This window comes from Phocoena sinus, chromosome 12, assembly GCF_008692025.1.
Source record: "Phocoena sinus isolate mPhoSin1 chromosome 12, mPhoSin1.pri, whole genome shotgun sequence".
NCBI classification, from domain to species: domain Eukaryota; kingdom Metazoa; phylum Chordata; class Mammalia; order Artiodactyla; family Phocoenidae; genus Phocoena; species Phocoena sinus.
In genome coordinates, this window is record NC_045774.1 from 51,095,449 (window position 1) to 51,122,323 (window position 26,875).

The following is a 26,875-nucleotide window of genomic DNA, read 5'->3' on the forward strand; positions in this document are numbered from 1 at the left end:
GTGGTGAAGCTTAAATGAGATGTGTGAATCACCTGTTTCTTTTTTTTTTTTTTTTTGCGTTATGCGGGCCTCTCACTGTTGCGGCCCCTCCCGCTGCGGAGCACAGGCTCCTGACGCGCAGGCCCAGCGGCCACGGCTCACGGGCCCAGCCGCTCCGCGGCACGTGGGATCTTCCCGGATCGGGATACGAACCCGTGTCCCCTGCATCGGCAGGCGGACTCCCAACCACTGCGCCACCAGGGAAGCCCCTGTTTCTTTTTAATAACACTTTTAAAAACAGTCAAACATCTTTAAAGACATTATTTTGTAATAATTATATTATCTCCATCGTGGTGTAGGGGAAATGTGAATCCATTGACTAGAAAATAGGGGTAGGCAAACTTCCTATAAAAGGCAGAATAGTAAATATATTAGGCTTTGCAAGCCATATACGGTGTCTGTTACATTTTCTTTTTCTTTTTTTAATGACCTTTTACAAATATAAAAATCTTCCTCTTCCCACTGGCCATACAAAAGCAGATGGGCCAGATTTGCCCCGTGCAAGCTGTGGTTTGCCAACCCCTGGACTAGATAATAAAATTAAAGTCATAAGAGATAATGTATTAAATCAATTTATAAAACTGATAAAATCAGGAACAGGATTTAAATACTAATACTTCCTTCAGTGTACCATTCTACATCTATGAAACATCTCTACCTTACCTGAAATTCATCAAAACATAAAAGACTTGCTTCTTCACTGATTTCTTCAGCTATAGGACCTATTGGATCGTATGATTTAGCCATGAATCCTGGTTTCCTTTTTGGCAAACTCTGTTTAAGGCGGTGTATTCCTTAAATGGATGAAGTTAAACACAAATCAAATATTGTATTAACAGTACATTTTAGATAACTAAAACATATTTTTAAAATCTCTAAATGAAACAGAGTGTGAACATAAAAATGAAGTTTAAATTTCACATACAAACAAAAATGATTATTGAGGTTGGTTGCAGTTTTTCCACCTCAAATAAGTTGTTCACGTATTACTATATTCCCATGGTTGTAAGAACACTTTGTGGTCATTCCATCTCCACTCTTCAATCACTTCAGAGATGACAAAGTGATAGAATAGATGATCAGATTGTGACTGATGGATCAACACACAGATCTTAGCCCTGAGGATTTCAGAGATGCAGGCAAAGGAAGTGATCGTGCCCTCTATGTCTAGCATATCTAATCAGGATGTTCCCTTGTTTCTGGCCAGTCCCACTTCATTCACTCTATGTTACTAAATGCTGAAAGTATTCTAAGAAAAGTACAATATTCCTGCCCTGAGAAGGTTACAGTATAGCTAGTAAACAAATAATGCAAAGATGAAATAACATACCCTTGACAAAGAAATAAAGCATACATACAAGAACAAACTGAATGCCTACATGCTAAGGTGACACAGAGGAAAAGGCCTTCCTTTGTGAAACAGGTGAGGCTTAAAGATTTCTTATTGATCCTTAGTAGAAAGAGAAAATGCCTGACCTTCATAGAGTAACCTCTGTTCTCTGATTTGGAAGTAATGAATTTGTCTCTAGGACCAACTCTGGACACATTACTAATTGCTTCAATATAGCACAAAACAAATGAAACCAAATACAAATCTTACTTTTAGCAAAAATCTAATTTTTTAAAAGATTAAGAACTTTAAGATGAGGAAAATTATCTTGTAATGTTTGTCCATTTAAATCACTTCTTTCAGATCATTAACTTACTTTTGTGAACATCTAGCATGAAACCATGAAAATGAACCCGTTTTTTCCTCTTCATTTCCACATAAGCATAAAACATGTCCATCACCATTGTTTTCCCTGTACCTTAAAAAAAAAAAAAACTATTAAACAGTATGTACTGATTGCTCTAATGATTGTTCATTAGCTTTGGGATAATGAAACCACACTCTGCTACTGGAAAGCTTAAGACTATGTTAACTTTTTTAAAAGCAGTGTTTGTGTCTTATGCTAAACTATCTAAAAATAAAATGTTGATATTATTCTTTTCTGTTAAAATCCTGTTTTTAAGAAATACAATATTTAGTTAGCACTCCAGGGAGTATTTCCTCCAGAGAACTATGCTTTTAAACTGGCAAGATTTACAGATTATTCATTCTTCAGTTTCTCTTCCAAAAGGCACAGTATAAATAACTTTAATTAATTAATTATTTATTGGGCCATTACAAAGGATGAGGAACTGTCTTAGGCACTATAGGAAAATTTACCAGTGAAAAATAAGAAAATACAGATTAGCACCTAACATAAACACTGAAAATAAATAATAGATGTTAGAGCTGGAGAATTGCCAATTATAACACTTTTTTTTTTAATTTATTTATTTGTTTATTTATTTTTGGCTGCATTGGGTCTTCGTTGCTGAGCGCAGGCTTTCTCCAGTTGTGGTGAGCGAGGGCTACTCTTCCTTGCAGTGCACGGGCTTCTCATTGCGGTGGCTTCTCTTGTTGAGGAGCACGGGCTCTAGGCGCATGGGCTTCGGTAGTTGTGGCACACGGGCTCAGTAGTTGTGGCTCACAAGCTCTAGAGTGCAGGCTCAGTAGTTGTGGCGCATGGGCTTAGTTGCTCTATGGCTTGTGGGATCTTCCCCCACCAGGGCTCAAACCTGTGTCACCTGCACTGGCAGGGGGATTCTTAACCACTATGCCACCAGGGAAGTCCTATAACACTTTTTTAAAAAGCTGAGAATATTAGCTTTCAAAATGAGGCTTACTTGAAGAAATTCAGATACAGTTAACCCTTATAATTAAATTATCTAATTTTCAGCACTCAAACTGTTAATCACTACAATCACATTAGTAATTGAAGAGTCAACAGCCTGAGCATTTCACAAGGCACGCACAGGAAGCCTATTCCCTCACAGAAAGCCCAGAGCTTTGGGGACACTGACAGTGGTCAAGCTTGGTTCACACCCAGCATTCCCCAGCAGGCAGGCCAGGGGATGCTGGTCTTGTCTCTCATCCTCACTGCTTCCTCCACCACCACCTTACCAAAGCGTCCAGGTTCTCCTTGCAGGAGGTGCAATTATTATACTAACTTCAAAGGCAGCTCAGGAAGCAAGATTTGAGTCTTAAATCTGTTGAGCTTTCCTCCATTCCATAAGATGACTTCGGACCATGCCATTTGAATTGTCAGAAAGTTTTTTGTATATGAAAATACAATTCACAGGACTTCCCTGGTGGCTAAGACTCTGCACTCCCCATGCTAGGGGCCTGGGTTTGATCCCTGGTCAGGGAACTAGATCCCGCATGCAGGCTGCAATGCAGACCCAGCGAGCCAAATAAATAAATAAATAAATAATTTTTTAAAAGAAAATACAATTCACCAGACAGATTTTTAATGAGAAGACCACTTAGACTGAAAAGTAACTTTTTGCAAAAATATTCGGTACAAGTCTCTTGATATAGTGAGTAGCAGCAAATTTTATATCATTACATTTACACAAAGAAGTGAATTAATAAAGTTTCAAATTCTGCTGCATGAAGCATAGTATACTTATAGATCCAGAAAAGAAGTCATGAATTATCTAACAAAAAATGTGAACAATATATATTTGAACGTAATCATTGTGCTCTTCTTCAAAAATGTGCTTAAAATGTAACAAAACCATCATATAAAATGTTTCTGAAAATAAAAGCAAAAAGAAGAAATCATAAAGGAAAAAACTGATAAACTAGAATATGTAAAATTCAAACTTCTGAATATCAAAATCACCATAAATAAAATATTCTTATTTATTTAATCAACATATTTTCATTGAATGCCTACCATGTGTGAGGCCCTATTCTAGGTGCTTATTAGGAAATGGCAGTGAACAAAACTAACAAAAATCCCTGTCCTATTGAAAACAGTATGGAGACCCCTTAAAAACTAAAAATAGAACTACCATATGATCCAGCAATTCCACTCTTGGGTATATATCTGGAAACAATGAAAACACCAACTTGAAAAGATACATGCATCCCAATGTTCACAGCAGCACTATTTACAATAGCCAAGACGTGGAAGCAACCCAAGTGCCCATCAACAGACAACTGGATTAAGAAGATGAGCCCTATGTCACTCCAACTTTTAGCTTGGAGGCTTCCAGATTGCTGCACAGAGAAGGTGAATCCAAGTTAAACACCCAGGTCTGAGTGAGTTAAGAGAGATCAGGATTATGGGAGTCCAAAATGCAGGTGAAATTTGCAAGGCAAAGTGCCAGAGAGGAGGAAGCTATATAATGAAAGAGCTCCAGAAACCAACAGGTGGACACTCTTGAGTCTTTGGCTGAATAATAGCTGCTCATGCGTAGGGTGATACTTCATGATGTGAGGCAAGGGAAGCTGTGTTATGAACCCCTAGGAAACTGAGTGATAAACAATTTCCAGAGATGTTGATACATACAACAACTTGAATGACTCTCCAATGAATTACACTGAGTGGAAAAAAAAAAAAAAGCCAATCTTAAAAAGTTACATACTTTTTCACTTATATAACATTTTTGAAATGACAGAATTTTAGAAATGGAGAACAGATTAGTGACTGCCAGGATGTAGAAATGGAGGGTGGATATGTATGGTTATAAAATTATGGGCAATACAAGGGATTCTTGTGGTGATACAGTTGTTCAGTATCTTGACTGTGGTGATGGATATATGAACCTACAGAGGTGATAAAGTGTATAGAACTAAATACACACATAAATGAGTACAGCACAGCTGATGTAAAACTCATGGATACAGAGTGCTGACTGTATTCCTTGTACTAGGCCATTTTATATAAGGGACCTGAATATCACCAAATTTTGATATCCTTGGGGACCCCTAGAACCAATCCCTGTGGATACCAAGGGATGACTATACAAGTAAAACTGGAGAAATCTGAACAGGATTGGTGAATTGTATCAATGTCAATACCTGGCTGTGATATTTTTACTATAGTTTTGCAAAATGTTGCCTTAGAGGGGAAATGAGTGTATACAGATCTCTCTGAATTACTTCTTATAACTGTATGTGAATCTGTAATTATCTCAATGAAATTTTCAATTAAAAAAATACTTCAAAGGAATCAAAGTGGCATGCAAGTAACTTATTTAACTCCCTGTCAAAATAAAATTCAACACATAAAAATTATATAATCTCACAACGTTTGAAAAAAAATTTTGACAAAATTCAACACACATACATGATAAAAACTCTCAGCAAGGGCTTCCCTGGTGGCGCAGTGGTTGAGAGTCCGCCTGCCGATGCAGGGGACACGGGTTCGTGCCCCGGTCTGGGAAGATCCCACATGCCGCGGAGCGGCTGGGCCCGTGAGCCATGGCCGCTGAGCCTGCGCGTCCGGAGCCTGTGCTCTGCAGCGGGAGAGGCCGCAACGGTGAGAGGCCCGCGTACCGAAAAAAAAAAAAAAAAAAAAAAAAAAACTCTCAGCAAACTAGGAAATGAAGCAGACTTCCTCGACCTCATAAAGGACAAATACCAAAAAACCTACACTGAAAAGATGCTCAATATCACCAATTATTTGAAAAATGCAAAACAAAACTACAAGATACCACTTCACATCCATTAGGATAACTATTATGAAAACAACAAACAGAAAAATAATGTATTGATAAGGGTGTGGAAAATGGGGACCCTTGTATATTAATGGTGGGAATGTAAAATTGTGCAGCTGCTATGGAAAACAGTATGGCAGTTCCTCAAAAAATTAAACACAGAATGACCATATGATCCAGCAATTCCACTTTTGGATATACACAAAAGAATTGAAAGCTGGGATTCAAACAAATATTTGTTCATCAATGTTTACAGCAGCATTATTCACGGAAGTCAGAAGATGGAAACAACCCAAACATCCATTGACAGATGAAGGGATAAACAAAATTGGTATATACAATATAATGGAATATTATTCAGCCTTAAAAAAGAACGAAAAAAAAAAGAAAAAAAAGAATGAAATTCTGACATAGTATCTTGAAGATACCATGCTAGGTGAAATAAGCCAGAAACAAAAGGATAAATATTATATGATCCCACTTACATGAGGTCCCTAGAGTTGTCAAATTCATAGAGACAAAAGTAGAACAGTGGTTGCCAGGGACTGGGAAGGAGGGGGTTATAGAATGGGTGTTATTGTTTAATAGGTACAGAGTTTCAGTTTGGGAAGATAAAAATGTTCTGGAGATGAATAGTGGTGACGTTTGCATAACAATATCAATGTACTTAATGCCACTGGACTGTACAGTTAAAATGATAAATTTTATATTATATATATGTTGTCACAATAAAAAAACTAATACATTAAACACACACACACACACACAAACACAAACACACACACACACACCCTACAGTTAACATCATATTTAACTAGGGAAGACTGAACACTTCTCCCCTAAAATCTGACACAAGGCAAGGACATCCACTCTCATGACTTCTGTTCAACATTGTACTGCATCCTAGCTATGCAATGAGGCAAGAAAAAGAACTAGAAGGCATAGAAATTGTAAAGGAAAAAGTTAAATTGTCTTTATTCACAGATATGATTACGTTCACAAAAAATCCTGAAGAAGCTACCAAATAACCAGGAGTTATAAGAGTTAATAATTGAATTTAGAAAGGTCATCCAAAAAATCAATTGATTCTATACACTAGCAGTGATCAACTGGAAATTTAAATGTTAACATACAATACCATTTGCAGTAAAATACACGGGAATAAATTTATCAAAAAATATGGCAAACCTCTGCACTACAAACTACAAAACACCACTGAGAGAAATTAAAGAAGATACTTTAGGGACTTCCCTGGTGGCGCAGTGGTTAAGAATCTGCCTGCTAACGCAGGGGACACGGGTTCAAGCCCTGGTCCGGGAAGATCCCAAATGCCGCGGAGCAACTAAGCCCGTGTGCCACAACCATTGAGCCTGTGCTCTAGAGCCCGTGAGGCACAACTACTGAAGCCCACATGCCTAGAGCCCGTGCTCCGCAACAAGAGAAGCCACCACAATGAGAAGCCCACGTACTGCCGCGAAGAGTTGCCCCCACTCGTCGCAACTAGAGAAAGCCCGTGTGCAGCAACGGAGACCCAACGCAGCCAAAAATAAATAAATAAGATATTTTAAAATGAAGAAATATACCATGCTCATAGATTGGAATACTCAATATCTTAAGTTATCAATTCTCTGTAGACATTGCTCTATAGCTTCAACATAATCCCAATCAAAATCCCCAGATTTTTTTTAAAGAAATGAACAAGCTTATTCTAAAATGAACATGGAAATGCAAAGGCCACAGAATTGCCAAAATAATCTTGAAAAAGACAAAGTTGGAGGACTCACATCACACCACAGAGATGCATCAGCAAAATCCAAGTTGTAGGAAATCTTACAGGACAAAGATGTTTATAAGTATGTATGTATATATATGTGTGTGGTGTGCACACACCCAAGCATATACTACCTCAGGATGTAAAATATATTACTTACTGTGAGTCATGTTTAAAAATGTTTCAAAGCCATTGCCACAGTTTGTAAGCTTTGGGTGAGCAAAGGCTGTGTCTGCTTTTATTCACCATTACGTTTCCAGAAACAACAGACTGCCTGGCACAAGGCAAGTGCTCAACAAGCATTTGTCAAGTGACTAGAAGAATGAGGACAGATGTTGGAAAAAAGGAGGGAAGAAACCAGCACTAAATTTCACCTGCTTCATAATTTTGCTTTGGTCTCTACAGAATCCTAAATAAAACCTTGTAATTTTCTCAGGATAAGATTCTTACTAGGGGAGTCATTTATAAAACCTAAAAATCTTTTAAATTCTAACTTTTAAGCCTATAGTTGGGAAGCCAAAAAATGACTACTCGAGAGCCCCCTCTAGTGGTGCCCTTTTCACAGCTGACCTCCTGCAGAAGGAGCTGGAAGTGGTATCCTCCACCACTGCCTCCCACCCAAGAAGAATTTTGCTTTCCAACCCCTAACCTTAAAAACAGTCTAGCTTTCCACTAGTGAAATTATCAATGTGGAACAGGTAAGGTTAAACCAGAAGACAGCAAAAAAGGGACTGACAAACAAAAATGTACTTATTATCTTCTAATGTACGGGAGAAATCACTAACCCTGCCATCACCACTCATTCTGCTAGTTTAGAGCTGAAACCTTGTTGTAAGAAAGCCAGCTGCAGGGTAAGAGTGAAGCCACAAAATACTACTACTGCAGCTTTTGACTTCTGCATGAGATATGATAAGCATTTTATTAATAAAAACATTTCAAGATTGAACCATGATGATATCAATGCTCCTGGGGTTCCCGTATTGAGGGTCCATCTGAGTCAATCATCTCAACATACCTATGAAGACAGAGTAGAGTGAAGTGGGCATGACAGAGTCCAAGCCAAGGGCAGGAATAAGGAGAGGGAAAGGGATGCTATGAAACAGACATCTCTTTTCCACCAAGTCTCTTTAAAATTTAATATGTTTCCCAAGTCTAAAAAAGAAAAATAATAAAGAATAAGAGCTTGTAAAGGCATTCCGAGGCTATTCTCCCAGCCAGCGAGCCCCCGCAAAATGAGAATTTGACCTATCTTTTATTACCTATTTTGTAAGTATTCTAAACTAAACTGAGTATGGCCACCAAAATGTTCATCTCACTTCCTATTTCAGAATTCCTTTCTCTTCCCCTCTCTACATTATGAAGATGTTCCTAGCCAAAGATTGCCACACACCCAGCCTATGCGAATATCCCATGTTACACATCTTTTCTAATCCCTTCAAACATTCAGATAAATTACATTTATTGTACCTCCTTCAATTCGTTAGAATATGGCTGTATTTTCCAAACTAAAAATCCAACAACTTTCATAGTTGTTGTTGTTGTTGTTTTTTTAAGTCCTTTTGTAGAAGTGGAAACAGTTGTGCCTTACTAACCATCTCCATTTATGGTTAAGTGGTTAAGGTAACAAGAGAAACAAAGATGCAGATTTTAGCAATGACAGAACATGAAAGTGAAGGTATAGGAAGTAAACGGTCTCCAAAGAGGCAAAAAATAAGAGATGACAACAGAATGAGATCTGCTAGCGGTGCCCAAAGGTGCAGACACACAAAACTGCTCAAGTACCTGGTATAAATTAGATTCTAAATAAGAAGCATACATTGGTCTCAAAAATACCAATTAGCCAATGAACTAAGAAAAAGAATAGTTTGAGCTTCTTTCACATTTTTAAAATCTGCAAGTTTGAAGAATCTCTATCATTCACTTTTTAAATACTTTTTATTAGATTTGCTAAATCTATAAATGTAAAACAGGCATTTAGAGGCATTAGTAAACAAATCAGAAGAGGGAGGACCCAAAAAAGAACATTTTGATCTTTAAGGCAGTATAACTACTTATTGAACTTCTATTATTTTTCTTACCCTAAAATTCTTATTAAGATAACGAACCTCTGCCACCACTTCCTCACAATGCAAATTTGTTGATCTCGTTACATTAAATGTGCATTTTGAGTATGTAAAGAACTGAAGGACAAGCCATAAGGTCAAAGGAAGGAGGAGCCACCTTCATGACATCAGTGAAGGTGGGTAACCAGGGAGAGGTTTAAAACTGGAGAAAAAGATTTGATTGAAGGAAATAGAAACCAGAAACAGACAACTTCAGCAAGAATGAAGTCAGGGAAGAAGAAAGACGTTAACTGATTAGGAAAATCCAGAAAGTAAGTGACAGCTCATAAGGTTTCCAAGAAAATGTGAGTCTTTGTGCCAGTGCATGACCAAGGAAATGTTACTACTCATATGTTAAGAACGTCTACTCAGGGACTTCCCTGGTGGCACAGTGGTTAATAAACCGCTTGCCAATGCAGGGGACACGGGTTTGAGTCCTGTTCCAGGAAGACCCCACATGCCGCGGAGCAACTAAGCCAGTGCGCCACAACTACTGGACCTGTACTCTAGAGCCCGTGAGCCACATCTACTGAGCCCGAGCACCACAACTACTGAAGCCCATGCGCCTAGAGCCCATGCTCCTCAACAAGAGAAGCCACCGCAATGAGAAGCCTGCGCACCGCAATGAAGAGTAGCCCCTGCTCGCCGCAACTAGAGATAGTCTGCGCACAGCAACGAAGACCCAACGCAGCCAAAATAAGTAAGTAAATAAATTTATTTTTTACAAAAAGTAAAAACAAACAGCTTATTTTTTTTAAGTTATTAACCTGAGTCAAATAGCACTGAGCAATGAGATTCTGTTTTATCTAATAACCTATCTGGAAATGACTTCCTTCCCTGAGATCAACTGACTTTATACATTAAATAATGTTTGCACCCTAACATGCTAACTAATCCTGCCTTCAACTGCAGTCACCCTATGAGAAATAAAAGTAAAAACTAAGATAACTGCACTCCTCTCCTTTCTCCTATTTTACCTCACCTCATCCTGTTCCTGCTGGTAGTGTACTGAGGGATAGAAACGGAAGTTATCCCTGAGTGAAAGCTGGGAAACTTTTTGTTTGGACCACTTAAAACTTATTTTAACACACTTACCAACATCTCCATAAACATACAGGCCCCTTGGAGGTTTGCTCCTTGAAAAAAGCTGCAAATTAAGAACAAATTATAAATCTCCAACATGGAAATAATCGAATATCATCATATACACAGTGTTCCTAACCGTGCTATATATACAGGACTGAAATGGGCTACTGTACACAACAAGTACAAAAAACTTGATATAAAAGGCTATGAAGCCCCACTTAGGTTTTAATATAGGAGGCAAGAATCATAATAGCTCAGAGCAAGGCTCTGAAGTCACACAACTTAAGTTTACATCCACTTCACAATTTACTAACCATGTAATCTTCCCCCTCTTTCCCAAATGGGCTCCCCAAACAATGACAGCCTAGCTCATTCCCAGCAAACAAGAGATCAGAAGACTTTTTCTGAAGAAAGTGAATGGTTTCCAAAAAGAAAGGCCCAAAGGCACCTAGTGTGGGCTTCTCCCAAAGAAAGAACTGGGTCCCTATCAGATCACCTTACAGTAAAGCATACTAGTCAAACCTCTTAAGATGGAGCCTTCAATCAGTTCATTAGTATCTAAAAAGACTCTAAAACGAATTGACAGCCAAGAATCAACAGAAATTTGAAAAAAAAAACAGAAAAATTCCCATTATGAAAGTTGGAGACCACAGCAAATATACAGGGGGCAAAAAACTCCAAGGAAACAGAGACTACACAGACAGCAAAAGGAAACTTCAAAATAAAACTGTAACCAATATAATTAATATGCTGAGGAAAATAAAAGAAGTTATTAAAACTATAAAGCAGGAACAAAATGCAATTTTTAAAAGGAATATTAAGAACAAGAGAGCACTTTGAAATTTAACATATGGTAGCAGAAACAAAATTCCAGAAAAGGGATTAGAAGATAAGCTTGAGGAAATGTTAAAGAAATACAACAAATAAACAATGAAAGATGGAAAATATAAGAAAATTACAGGATTAATTCAGGAGGTCCAATATCTGACCAAAAGGAATTCCAGAAAGAGAAAATAGAGAAAAAAGAGAGGAAGAAATTACCTAAGATTTTTCTCAGATCTGAAGGACGAAATTTCAAGATTGGGAGGACAGATTATATAAGTGTCCAACACAATGAGGGAAATAAGACCCATACCAAGTCATAATCCTGAAATTTCAGACACCAGGGATATAAAGGAAATCCTACAAACGTCCAAGGTGGCAGTGGGGTGGGCGTTCAGGGGGAAACGTGGTGGGGAGTGGGTGGCTGGAGACAGGTCAGAAACAACCGATAAAAACTTGAATAAAGTTTGAGGGGCAGTGATTTTCAATCCATCCAATCTATCCATCAAGTGTGAAAATGGGAAACTGACATTCCATACATACAGGGTCTCAAAAAACCCTCCGCAACAGAAATAGGAACACCTAGGCTCCATGAAACACAGAGGATCCTGGGGAGAATGCCCTGGTAAGATGGAGGGCTGCTCTCTAGAACCACAGTGGCACAAGCAGGACAAGAAAGCAATCAAGTCCAGACCAAAACAGGAGGATGGAGGCCTCAAAGGAAGAAACAAAATGGAACTTCTCTTTGCCTGATATTATTATCAACCCAAATTACCTTCCTGAATTTTGCTCCACTTAGAAGAGTAACCTTCAAACTATATGACAGTTCCTAGACACCTGTGCAAAAACCAAGGTGAGCCAGAGCTGAGAGAGTTCAGAAAGGGTAAAAGCAGAAAGAAGCGAAGGTTATGCCACTTAGCACCAACCAGAGCAGTCAATATTTTGACAGAGAACATTTTCAAAAGCTAGACTTCAGGATCCACTACCTAACGCTTTTGTTTTTTAATCTGTGGATTCACTCCAGCATGCCTCAGAAACCTCTCTCGCTTTCCTATCCCTCAGCTTTCTCTATAAATCCAGCCTCTGACTCTAGCACGCCCCTTCCAAAAGAACCTTCACCATGGTTTAGGCAAAAGGATCTTCTTTGCTTTGATTCTGCCAGGTGGATATGTCTTCCCTGTGTTCCTCTGCACATTAACTCTCGATCTATTCTTAAATCTCAACTGAAAACAGATGCCACTCCTGCCAAAACCTCTTAATTGTCTTGGTGTAATATCTTATGTGAACCATTCTTGTACACTGGTTATTCTATTTTCAATTTGCCAGAAAAAAAGCATCATGCTCCTCAATAATTTTAGAACAGCTTCAAATTAGAAAACTTATATACAACCTAATAATCTCTAAGTATATTCTATGCATTAGAAATCTTTTGAAAGCAAATTTTTGCATAAGGTAACTGGAAATGTTATAGCAATTCTTCACATCACATTTTGTAGAAACAGCCCGGGATCTAGTCATGATATAATCAACATATGCTGAACCAATGAAGTTCAAGCCAAAAATTTAACAAAGGTGGGGGAAAAAGATGACATGGGAAGAGCTCAATGCTGCTAAAAAAAAAAAAAAAAAAAATCACTTGGGCCTATCTTCTGTTTTACCCAAACTCAACGTATTTTTGAAAGAGCACTTTGGCAAATATTACAGTACATTATCTATTACATATATAATTTATATTATATTATATTTTATGGCAATATTTAGAAGATGATAAAGAGATATGGTTATAGAGTATCAAAGGAAAAGATTCTCAAACATCTGAGATCACAAATATCTCGTATGGCATAAATACTGTTTAAGAAGCAGATTTTACTCCAAATAAATTGATAAACACAATGGATAATCCTCTAACAATAAATGTTAGACATCATCTATCTAAACTATGTTATATACACACTAAGTATTTTCACTTGGAGAGGCAGGTTAGTTTTCTCCTCATAAAATTTCAGTCTTCCAAAAATTATTGAAATTATTTCAAAGGATTTAAAACTATATTTTAAGGGGAAAATCAGAGGATTGAATGGAGAACAGTAAGACTATTTAGAAGGCTGTAAAATGGGTTCTAAAGAAGTTTTTTAATTCTTTATTCATAGTGGTCAATTCAGGGAGAGTTAGGTTCACACAGTTTTCTTCAAAATAACGACACAGGCAACCACATAATTTACATGCTCCTAATTTACATTTTCTCACAATTTACTCTATTTTTCAGGTCCATTAAATTTCCTTTCCCAATGTTTTAATTTCCTGTAATGTGTTCCTATGTCTCAGAGCACTCCACCCTGGCATAGTTCCTGGGTGCTGGGGTTCTACATGTGCTCCCATCCTCCACAAGCCTCCTTCATCCTGCTCTCTACCCTGGGGGCAACCTTGCTGGCTGGCTGCTAGCTGGGTTCAGCCCCTGGGAGGCACTACTTGCAGGAGATAGGAGGGAGGAGGTGGAGAGAAATCCGGGTCATTCTCTCCCGTTGCTTCCCTGCTTCAGTGCTGTGTCTCTAGCAGAGCTGCATCCCTCCATAATCATTAGGTCCTCATGCCACAGCTACAGCTCTGCAGGCTCCTCCTTCACTCCTCCATCCTTTGTTTGCTGCCTTAGGCCTGCCCTGCCCATGACTCTCTAAGTCATCTCTTGATTCAGTCTTTAAAGTGCTGTGAACAGTTTCCTGACAGCGCTCTGATACACGCCCAACCTCTAAAATACACCTACTTAACACTGACTAGACAAAGACTTGAAGATCTGAACATGAATAAGTTTCTCTAGTGACCGGTTGTAAGATTTCTTATGTTACTTATATCTTAGGGAATTTGTGAAGTAGGATGATGACACCTTCTCTAATGTGTTTTTGATAAGGATCCAGTGATACTGTATTACAGATTGTGCAGATGGTAAGCTTAAGGATGATGTTGGAAGACAGTGGAAAGCTATCACCTACCTCCACTAAGCATAAAAGATATAAGGAAAGAGTATTAGAGTTGAACTCAAAAGATCTGGGTACAAATTCTGGTTCGGCTACTTATTAGCTATGTGACTCTGGGTAAGCCACATCAACTCTACAACCAGCCATTTCCTTATCTGTTGGGTGCAGGACACGGCACTGGGGAGTTCCCACTCACTGCCCACCTCTGCACACCTAATCACAAGGCCCACTCACTCATGCTGAAGACTGTAAACTTCATGTACTGATACCTGCTTCTATCCAAACCTATGGACCACTAAGAAGAAACATCGCACCCTTTGACACACCCTTTTCAAAGATCTGAACAACATTAATGTACACTTAAGCTATTTTATATCTATACAAACTCTACCAAACAAATCAAGAATACATTCAAGAACATGGAGCACATTTTCAAATACTGTGCATATTCCAAGCCATAAAGGAAACCTCAATAAACTCCAAAGAATCACTGTAGTCCAACCAAAATGGAATAAAATTAGAAATAAATGATGGAAGGATAGCTAAAAATAGAAAAATCTCATACTAAGATATTGACTTTCCCTCACATTCCCTCACGTCCACCCAAACTTCTGGGATTGCAATTTCACATAGGAAGTGGAAGGAGGTCCAACCCAATGCCTTCTGTTTTCTCTTTATAAAGATGTAGACATTTGCTGAAAGTGATAGGGGAAGTGTAGTTCAGCTTGAAGGGAGCTAAGAAGGCTCTAGAGAATCGTTACAGAGAAGAGTGAACTAACCAGTGAAACAGATCTGTTGACAAAATGGAGGGACACGCCTCAGGGCTTTCAGATTGTTCTCAACAATCTTCTATACCTGTGCAGTAGCCATGTCCTTTAGGTGAGAATGATCCCACTCCCAGCTCTATCCTCCACAACTGGATGAGGGGTTCAAGGGTGAGCTTATGACTAAGTTTCAGTCAAGCAGAGTTCTGTTGTTCAACTCTAGGTGAAAGAGAAGCTCTAGTCTTCTGGGCAGTATGCTGTGTAGATGTGATGCTAGTTTGCTACTTTGAGATAAGCCAAGCTGAACACAAAGCCAAAATAATCAAGAGGGCAAGATCAAGATCTCCAAGTAAGTAATAGAGTCAGGGGCCTAATACACTGCACCTGAAGCATACTTATCCCTGGACTTCTACATGAGCCAATGATTACTTGTGTTATTTAACCTAGTTTAGTTGGGTTTTCTGTTATTCACAACTGAAAGCATTCTAACTGATGTCATAATATATTTTACTAGGCCATTTTAATGGTTTGATATAAGTATTTATAAAAGTATCTGAAAGTATCTATTCTCAAGAGAGAGCTACAGTAATCAAAACAGTATGGTACTGGTATTAAAACAGACATACAGATCAATGGAACAGAACAGCGAGCCCAGAAATAAATCCACACATATATGATTAATTAATTTATATCAAAGGAGCCAAGGGTATACAAAGGAGCCAAGGGTATACAAACAAGCCAAGATTTAAGGATAGTTTCTTCAATAAACGGTGTTGGGAAAACTGGACAGCCACATGAAAAAAAATGAAACTGGACCACTACTTATATCAAACACAAAAACCAACTCAAAATGGATTATAGACTTCAACATAAGACCTGAAACCATAAAACTCCTAAAAGAAAACACAGGTGGTGAGCTGCTTGACACTGGTCTTAGCAGTGACTTTTTGGATTTGATATCAAAAGCAAAGGCAACAAAAGCAAAAATAAACAAATGGGACTTTATCAAACTAAAAAGCAAAAGAAACAATCAACAAAATGAAAAGGCAACCTACCAAACGAGAAAAAATATTTTCAAATCATATGTGATATTTTAGTATCTAAAATACACAAAGAACTCATACAACTCAACAGGAAGAAAACGATCCAATTAAAAGATGGTCAGAAAATCTGAACAGACATTATTTCCAAAGAAGTCATACACATGGCTAAAAGGCATGTGAAAAGATGCTCAATATCACTAATCATCAGGAAATGAAATCAAAATCACAATGAGATATCATCTCACATCTGTTAGAACGGCTATTACCAAAATAATAAGAAATAAGTGTTGGTGAGGATGTGGAGAAAGGGAACCCTCATGCACTGTTGGTAGGAATGTAAATTGGTGCAGCCACTATGGAAAACAGTATGGAGGTTCCTCAAAAAGTTAAAAATAGAGCTACCATATGATCTAGCAATTCCACTTCTGGAAATTTATCCAAATGAAAACACTAGCTCAAAAAGATATCTGCAACTCCTTTTTCATTGCAGCATCATTTACAATAGCCAAAACATGGAAACAACTTAAGTGTTATACACACACACAATGTAAATTATTCAACCATTAAAAAAGAAAGAAATCCACATTTGTGACAAATTGATGGACACTGAGAACATTATGCTATGAGAAATAAATCAGACAGAGAAAGACAGCGTATGAACTCACTTATATGTGGAATCTAAAAAAAAACTAAACTCATAGGTATCTAGTCAAGAGAGTATGTCAAGTTTAGGAGACTTACTTTAATAAGTATTACAATACTATATACTAAATCAAAAGGGAGGATAATAAGAAGAGCAGCTATCAGAAAAATGTCATTAAAATTTTTTTAAATGATATGAATAAATTGCCAATTGTCCAATAAGGAAATGTGCTGATGTCACAAGTGTTTGGGGTCCTAGCTGTTATGCATTTAGTGATGCACTCCAAACCACTAAATTTAGTAAAAATTTTATGATTTGAATTTTATATACATAAAAGCCCACTTCCACATAGAGAATCTTTTGAACGTGAGGACTATACTTTTTAAAGTAAATATCTGATAATTATTCTATCAAAATTTTATTAGACAGAGTCAAATGTAAAGCATGATTACTGGATTCAAACACACACAGTTAAAAGAACATTTGGGGGACAACTGAAGAAATCTGAATATGGGCTTCATATTTAGGATTGCCAGATAAAATACAGGATGCCAGGTAAATTTGAATTTCACACTGATATCAAATAATTTTTTAGTACATGTATGTCCTAAATATTGCATGGTACATATATACACTAAAAAACTATTCATTATTTACCTGAAATTCAGGTTTATCTGGACATGCTGTAATTTTGTTTGCTAAATCGGGTGGCCCTATTTTAGATATCATTACATCAATGTTAAGTTTCTTGGGTGTGATAATGGTAATATAGTTATTCAGGAAAACGTCCTTGTTAGGAAATACATAATGATGTTTTTAGAGGTCAAGTGTTATGATGTTACAACTTACTTTCAGATGATTAAAGAAAAAATATTGAGAGAGAGAGAGAGAAAAAGAAAACAAATGTGGCAAAATGTTAACCATTAGTGCTTTTAAGTGTACTGTTGAAATTTTTCAAAATAAAAAGTTGCGAAAAACAAAACAAAATCTGGTAAGGTGATTAATTACTGTATTACTTTTACTTTTGAACTAAGTCTAAAATTATTCTAAAATATCTACATATTTGCATTTTAGACAATTGCTTTCAAAACTATTCCTTTAACTTCTGCAAAGTAAACATTTGCCATCCATCATTCCAAATATTTTGATTTAATCATTCTAACTTTATCCTTTGTTCCTTATGATATTAAAATTCTAGCATTAAAAATAATCCCAGGTGGGCTTCCCTGGTGGCACAATGGTTGAGAGTCCGCCTGCCGATACAGGGGACACCGGTTCGTGCCCCGGTCCGGGAAGATCCCACATGCCTTGGAGCGGCTGGGCCCATGAGCCACGGCCGCTGAGCCTGCGCGTCCAGAGTCTGTGCTCCACAACGGGAGAGGCCACAACAGTGAGAGGCCCGTGTACCGCAAAAAAAAAAAAAAAAAATCCAAGGTGATTCTCATCAAAGTTATAAATTAAAACAGCATGTCCTCCACCTTTCTGGGTTACTGTCTACCTGCTAGTCAAGTATAATTTCCATTAGGACAATTAGATAATAAGGGTGATGCTTTAAAATAAAGAGTTGGTTTCATTTGTTTAAAATGTAGGAATACTCCTTTTCCTGTTTCTCCCTACTCCCCTCACCATTCCATTACTAACTCCTAAAATGACAGACAGTGATTCCAGCTGGAATACAGAGCATAATTACATCTTTTAAAAACAAGCATTATATCATTCTCAACATAGACCACTGTTTAATAAAAGTAGATCACTTCAGGTTTCTAAGACGATCATTAAAGCTAAAGAACTGAACTATATGTTAGCACCCACAAATGCTCTTTAAATGAAAATCTTTTTTTAAATGCCATCAGCTGATTTGCAAAAGAACCCTTGTAACCTAAAGTACACCAATTTGTTCAGTTTACTAGTATAATTAAGCCTTTTAAGTACCTAAATAATAAACAAGTGTGGGGGGCAGAGTTTAAACCTCTACAACTAGCATAAGAAATGGCTCAATTTCTGATTATAACAGAATTTGAAGATGCAAATGACTTTTTAATGTTGCATGCATTCAAGCAACAAGCATTTCTAAGTGCCTATGTGTGTCAGTGGGAGACAAATGACAGGAGGCAATTTCTCCAGCAAATCCTTCCAGTTCACTCACTCCTGATATACGAATTCTGGACTAGCTTAGGTGAAGATAAGCTAGGTGTGACCTACTCCAGTCCACCACTTGTTCAGAGGGATGTCCAGGACTTAAGCATAATTCTCAAACCTACCTGGAGTTTATCAAAAGAAGGATGTAGAAAATATTCCTCAGTCTGAACCTAGTTGAGGTTCTGAATTTGAGGGATTAAAGTGGCCTTCCAGGCTTCTCCTGGATTTTCAAAGAACTGACACTATAGAGGAAATGAGAACACAAACATGTCCACAGAGAAGCAAGTGAATATAAAAACTCACAGAGGGCTTCCCTGGTGGCGCAATGGTTAAGAATCCGCCTGCCAATGCAGGAGACACAGGTTTTAGCCCTGGTTTGGGAAGATCCCACATGCCGTGGAGCAACTAAGCCCGTGCACCACAACTACTGAGCCTGCGCTCTAGAGCCCGCAATCCACAACTACTGAGCCCATGTGCCAGAACTACTGAAGCCTATGTGCCTAGAGCCCATGCTCCGGAACAAGAGAAGCCACGACAATGAGAAGCCCACGCACCACAACGAAGAGTAGCCTCTGCTCACCTCAACTAGAGAAAGCCCATGCACAGCAATGAGGACCCAACGCAACCAATAAATAAACTAATTAATTTTTTTTAAAAAACAATAAAACTGACAGAGACACCTATGCTCTCACACAGACATATGGATAGGCTCACAGCCACCAGGACAACTGCCTTCAGAGTCAGCAGAGAATTATTTTGTGAATCTTCAGTGATTGCTTTGTTATTCATTCAAATCTTCATGTTTTTTTCATTTATTCCAGAAACATGGATTGAGCATTGATCACCTACTTTGTATCAGGCAGTGAGCTAAGTTCTGCAGACCTACAAGATCCAGAAAACAATGACATGGTATTTACTAAAGGAGCATGTGGTCACCAGATGGGCCATGTGAGACAGGCTACAGTAAAAGGATGGGGGGACAGGCAGCCTTAACAAAGACCCAAAGGCAAGAGAAGGCCCCAGTCTTGTCTAACAATCTTCAAGTAGCTTGTCACAGCTGCTGCTTTTATTGCCAGCAGAGAACAAAGACAGATGAGGCTGGCAAGAGACAGGGACATACACCTTAATTAACCTTAATTATACCTGTATCCTTGGCTCCATGGATACATAGTACATAGTGAGGACCAACTCTTCTTGTTGTTGTTGAACTGAATTTATATATGATAATTCCAGGCATTCTGATAAACAAAGAGATACATTTTCTAGCTAAGCATGATAAATTTTTCTGTAAAATGAAAAATCATTTGCTTTTCCCAGCTACACAATAGAACTTCTTTCCCCAGTGCTCACCTTGAAGATGTATTAATCTCCTAAAGGACAAGAAGACACTTGGCTAATTATTTCCCCAGTATGTAAAATGGACACATTACCTGGAAAAGACAAACTGCTGAACATGGGGTAAGATTAAGTCCAATGTACATAGAACTCAGAAACATCTGGCATTCATGAAAAAGATTTAAGGCCAAGAAAACTCAGCTCATGAGATTCCAGAAAGAGGAAAGAAGTTTCATCGCTAAAAACCTCTTACTAAGATATTCCCTATGTCTTGCTGAGTACTTTTTGAGCTAATAATACCCCTTCCTCACTCAGTCTATTCGTAAAAAGCAAATGCTGAACTAGTAGAGTCTAGAATTATATTATCAGGAAAAGTTATAATTTCCTCAAAATTATTTTCTTAAATCAACTAACCTGTTGAAATATCTCACAGTTACACTTAAAAATATTTTTATAATGGAATATTATAAACACGCTAAATTGGAGAAAATATTGAATACCTGGTTACCTGCCACTCAGCTTTATCAAATCTTTATATTTTGAAATATTTATTCCAAAATTTAATAACACATTAGATAGAGTTGAAGCCCCCCCTTTGTGCCCTTCTTGCTCAGAGTTAACAATCCTAATTATGAAGTTTATCATCTCAACATTCCATTTTAAAAAATACGTTCTGATTTACTTATCTATTTTTGTGGCATCTGCTAGTTATCACCCCAAAACAGACTCTTCTTTGTCCATTTTTCTACTAAGTTGTTTGATTTTTTTTTCTATTTTTGGTAGGAGTTCTTTATATATTCTAGATATATATAGTCAATTATTATAGTCAATCTATTAGTCAATTACTTTTGATGCAAATATTTTCTCCCAGTCTGTGGTCTGCCTTTTCACCTTTCTATGGTGCTTACTGTTGACTAGAAGTTTTAAATTTTAGTAGAGTCAAGTGTATCCAACTTTACCTTTATAATTTAAACTTTCATATCTTGTATAAGAGAGTCTTCCTTTCCCCAGGTTCACAAAGATAACCCTCTATATTTTCTTCAAGAAGTTTTAAAATTTCACTTTAAACTTAGAACACTGACACTATGGAATTTATGTTTATGTTCAGAGAGGTAGGTACCTAATTTTATTTTCCTTTTCACAAAGATCATCAACTGTCTCATCCCTGCTTACTGACTAGACCATCTTTTTCCCACTGATTTTCAGTGTCAACTCAATGGTATATCAAGTCTCCATGTATCTCCTAGACTTCCTATTTTGTTCCATTTGTCTGTTTGTCTATATAATAAATCAGTGAATAGTTCTGTCGACTAGAGGCAGGTATACATAAAGGGAAGTAATGAAAAATCAGATTGGAAAGCTAGACTAAGTACAGTTCCAAGAGAACCTTGAATACTATTAATGGTCTCCCACCAGCCCTCAAATCTAGTCAGGAAGCAGTCATCCATCTATAGCAGGGGTTGGCAAATTATGGCCTATAGGCTAAATCCAGTCTGACATCTGTTTGTCTAAATAAATATTTATCAGAATACATTTATTTTTTAATTATCCATAGCTACTCTGACTACAATGGCAGAACTGAATAGCTATGACAGAGATCATATGGCCCCCTAACCCTAAAAGATTTCCTACATGGTCCTTTACAGAAAATATTTGCCAACCCCTGATCTAGAGACCTGACCAGAATCTCAGCATAGATTCCATGGCTCTAATGCCTCCTTATGGCCTACATAATTCTGCTGCCATAACCAAAGTAGTCATTTTTGGTGGACAATGACAGATAAAATTCCTATCTCAGACATTATAAAATAGGGCTATACCCCTTTTCTTTAAATTTATTTTAAGGAATTTATAAAAGACATTCTCATCTGGCAAGGGGGTGGTGGGGGAGAACTGGATGAAGGTGGTTAAAAAGTACAAACTTCTAGTTATAAATAACAGGGATGTAATGTACAACATGATTAATATAATTAACACTCATGTATGTTATATGTGGAAGTTGTTAGGAGAGTGAATCCTAAGAGTTCTCATCATAAGAAAAAAGTATTTTTTTCTTTCTCTTTTATTTTGTATCTACAGGAGATGATGGATATTCACTGGACTTATGTGGTAATCATTTCATTATGCATGTAAGTCAGATCAGTATGCTCTATACCTTAATTATACAGTGCTATATATCAAATATATCTCAATAAAACTGGAAGAAAAAACTCAAAAAAAAAAGACATTCTCATCTACGTTGACGGCATAATTTTACCTTCAGAACCATGACAAAACTTAAAATGTAATTGGATACATTTGTTAATTATTCTGGAGACTGAGGCAGGCCCATTACACTCTCTCAAATTTCAGATTTTAAATGAGTCTTTGGCATGTGTTAGTTCTCAAAAAACAATGCAGTTTGACTCACTTCCTTACAAATAATGCTGTCATTGGGTTAGGACATAATCTTTTGTTTCGGCTTTCATAAAAATTTGATACAAGAAAATATTCATTTAAAAATATTTCTGGTCTTTAATAAAGCTGTAGCTATAGATGTCTATTTCATACTCAGTGTTGCTTATGATGTTCTGAAGGATAAATTACCAGGAAACAGGGAGGCTTTACCTAAATCACACTGCTCAACCTACTTCACCTATAGGAAATGCCAATTCTAAGAAGAGGAACGGAGAGTGTAAGTTCTCACTTCCTTAGCTGGGGGAGAGAAGGGAGGAACTGAGGAAAAACCAGCAAACTGCCTAGTCTTGGATAAATAACTGAAGCGACCCAGACAATAGGCCTCCTGCATCTCCTGAGAGAAAATTCCACAGCCCAGCATTCCAGGTATCCTATTCATGGCCTCCAGGTGCTAGAAGCCAGATCACAGAAAGCACGAAGACCTTAGATGAGCCGGATTCAAGGCAGCACAGGTCGTCTCTACCTGCTATATGCATTGTTCTTGGCAGAGTGAGGAGAGGTATCCAAATAAAAGACCATAGGTTGTAAAAGGAAGTTTGAAATAATAATTTCTCGTGAGGGAAAAGCAAAATTATTTTGTGACGAGCAGGAGAAAAGGAAAAGGAATTTTGTTCCCCACTCCTCTTCCCAATTCCCAGGTCTCTCTGGCTATGGTTTCTCCTCCCCAGAGATGAAAAAACCTGGCTGCCTGTATACACCTGATTAATGGAAACAGAGACTTTCAGAGTAGCTCCACACTCTTTAATTCTCTCCCTCCATGACTCTAGAAATGCTTGATTTGGCTGTGTAAAAGTAATTCTAGTTATGGTGATTTACATGAACTACTTACTTACCATTTATGCCTAATTACCTCACAGCACAATAACAATTATGCATACATTAAATGTGTCAGATTAACCTGGCTATAAGTTTTATTTGATAACAAAAGTAAAGTATTCATAAATGCTTATTCTTTATAGTTTGTTGCTCATATAGCATAGTCATCTGCTCATAACTTTTTCAAATTTTTACTAAAGAAAACATTTTTATGTAGGTAGGTGAAAGCAGCCTAATAGTCTGCCACCAATTTTTTCTCACTGACTAATAATTCTGGCATTTTGTGAAGAAGGTGCATTTTATTCTAACATTATGGCTTACCCTTACAGAAAGTTTCTTAGGAGTACAATTTTTTTTAACAAGTCCACCAAAATGAATATTTAAACATCTGCATCAAAATCAAATGCCCATATATGCTAACTGAAATAAGTCAGACAAAGACAATGCTGTATGTTCTCACTTACACGCAGAATTTTTAAAAAGCGTAATTCATAGGATGGTGGTTACCAAGGGCTGTGGGGTAGGGGAAATGGTGAAATATTGGTCAAAGGGTACAAACTCTCAGCTATAATATGAATAAGTTCTGGGAATCATGGTGACTATAATTAACAATACAGTATTATATACTTGAAAGTCGTTAAAAAAAGTAGATCTTAGGGGCTTCCCTGGTGGCGCAGTAGTTGAGAGTCCACCTGCCGATGCAGGGGACATGGGTTCGTGCCCCGGTCCAGGAGGATCCCACATGCCGCAGAGCAGCTAGGGCTGTGAGCCATGGCCACTGAGCCTGCACGTCCGGAGCCTGTGCTCCGCAACGGGAGAGGCCACAGCAGTGAGAGGCCTGCGAAAGAGTAGATCTTAAATGTTTTTACTACAAAGAGAAACAGTAATTATGTGAAGGGATATAGGTGTTAACTAACTTTATTATGGTAATCATTTTGCAATGTATACAGGTATCAAATCATCACATTGCACACCTTAAACTCACATATGTTATCTGTCAATAATATCTCAATAAAGCTGGGGGAAAAATCAAATGTCCATGAAATTATAAACCCTATTTACCAAAATCAAGAACTCTACATACTAACAAAGTTCCACTGCTGGAAAACCTAACAGTCCAAAGTTTCCTTCTCTGATAATCAGCATATCAGTCTTTATTTGTAGAAGAAGTAGGTCTGTGGCACCTTTAGAATCTTCAAAACTAAAGCTTTTATATATGTTTTATTCAAATTACATTTGATATTTGGATCTTTTTCAATGTTTGAAAAACATTGAAAAACAATGATTTGGTGGGCTAAAGAAACTATAGGACAAATACTATCATAAAGAGATGTCGATCCATTTACTAAACATTCATTCACATATGCATTGGGATTTAACAAATATAAGCTTTCATTAGACACATTTGAAACTACCTGACTTGTCAAATTTCCTCCTTACATAAGAATTACCCAATAAAACCAGGGCCTCTAGACAGAAAGTACTGCATTTACTTACTGCTAAATAGCTATCTATTTACTAGGCAAATCCAGCATAGCCAATTTATAAATCAAAGGTGGAAGTATGGGAAAATACCCTTAAGAAGAGCCAAATAATAATTTTAAAGAAAAAAATACGTTGTTGAATTGGCAACCAGATAAGTTAATTTAAGGAATATTTTATTAAGGAATGGAAGTTCACCACCCCCTGTAAGATGAGCCCTAGGGATGATACAGAGTGGGGAGGAGGAAAAGGACTGTATTTCCAAAAGGGAGAGGGCTAGAAAGGGAATAAGATACAACAGTCATGAGAGAAATTTAACTTTCAGATAACAAAAAAAAAATCTGGTAAGTAAAACATCTTGTTTCCTGGCTGTGATACATAACAAAGTTGTTATTTTATTTGGAAGACCTCCTGTATTGCAAACTATAATTAGGTATGCAGTACCTAAGCAATCTGTATTTTCCAAACTTTTTGCTTCTTGACTCACCCATCAACTTTTGGAAACACAGGAAAAAGAGAAAAGGTTGGCCATCAAAAGGGATAATTCATCATTATTTCCCATAACCATTGTTCTGGATTAGCTAACACACTCTGGCTCCCACACTCACAGTCCACTTCTGAGGGAAACCACCCTGCTCACGGGAGCCCTGGATGGCACCTTATACAGAGATCCAATCTTTGTGCTAACTAGCAGCCTCTGGAAAACTGGTGTGAAAGCTCTGCCCAAACAGGGATGAAGTGTTTCGGTGGACTGTCAGATTTTTACTCAGGAATTTAAACCATGGATACAAGAAAAGAACCGAGAAGCTGGTAGAATGAACAGAAGTGGGTAAGGGCATGGGGAAAAGGAACAAAGAGTAAGCAGATTATGTGAATGGCAGGGTTCTGGAGAATCAATGGGTACCTCCTACTACAAGTCATCAAAGCTTTCAGAGCCACTAACACTGCTGAAAGCTGGCACAGGCTCTGTGAGGCCTGGCTGAGCGATGGAGATGCCCTTCATTGCTATTTTCTTATGTAATCTTATTCTACATCTCCATTTCTCTCTCAGACCTAAATAATTCTCTATTCCTTTTAACCAAAAGATGTTAACACAATGGCAGCCTTTTCCTTATATAAAAATAAAACTATTTCATTATACTCTGAAGTGCTTTTTAAAACGTAAAATTACTTTCAGTAGAGTTTTTAAATAAAGTACTACTAACACATTGTTATACAATACCTTTCTTATAAAGATCTTATAATAAAAGAATATTTGTGTAGCGGGGTCGGGGGAGGAGGTTTGGTCAGTCAGTTAAAGGAAAAGTAGTTTCTTAGGTTGAACAATATTCTAACTCTTAAAACTATTAATACCCCTCATGATTTGAGGATGACACCACTGATGACAATGGCTTCTACAGCAGGATAAGGAATGGGAGTTTTCCTGGTGTCTCAGAATTTCAGCAAAAACTCAAAGCTGAGGACAAGGGGAGACAGGTCCCCCTACACACTAAAGAGAGGCACTAATTGTATCCATGCAGGAATTACTTAAAAAGAGAAAAAAAAAAGTCAAAAAACAGCCCTAAAACCAAAGTAATCAAGGCAGAAAGCTGTTAGCTGGGTAAAGAATTCTGTGGCATTTCCCCCAGATGAACCTCATGCCAAGTGCAGGGGGTCCCCAAGAGAAACATCCAAGGAGATTAGCATTAAGGAAAAAATGGGGTGGATACTCATTTAGGTGAGAAAATCTACAGACAGCTACCAAAGCAGGGTGTGAAAGAACTCATGGAATAACTTGACACGTGTCCCCAGGAGTATAGGGGTGCACAGGACAAAGACAGACACTGGTGCTTGCTTCTTATATCTGCAGAAGTCCAAGGGCAGGAGACT

At 37.6% G+C, this 26,875-nt stretch overlaps 1 protein-coding gene across 2 annotated transcripts in view; it reads right to left on the reverse strand.

Moving 5' to 3' along the window:
• AFG1L (AFG1 like ATPase) overlaps positions 1-26,875 on the reverse strand; it is a 192,872-nt gene that overhangs the window by 134,714 nt on the left and 31,283 nt on the right. For both annotated transcript variants that reach the window (XM_032651760.1, XM_032651758.1), the window contains exons 3-5: positions 10,543-10,594; positions 1,746-1,847; positions 703-833 (exon numbers count right to left, since the gene is read on the reverse strand). In XM_032651760.1, the coding sequence (XP_032507651.1) occupies positions 703-833; positions 1,746-1,847; positions 10,543-10,594 (285 nt within the window). The remainder of the gene's footprint in view (positions 1-702; positions 834-1,745; positions 1,848-10,542; positions 10,595-26,875) is intronic.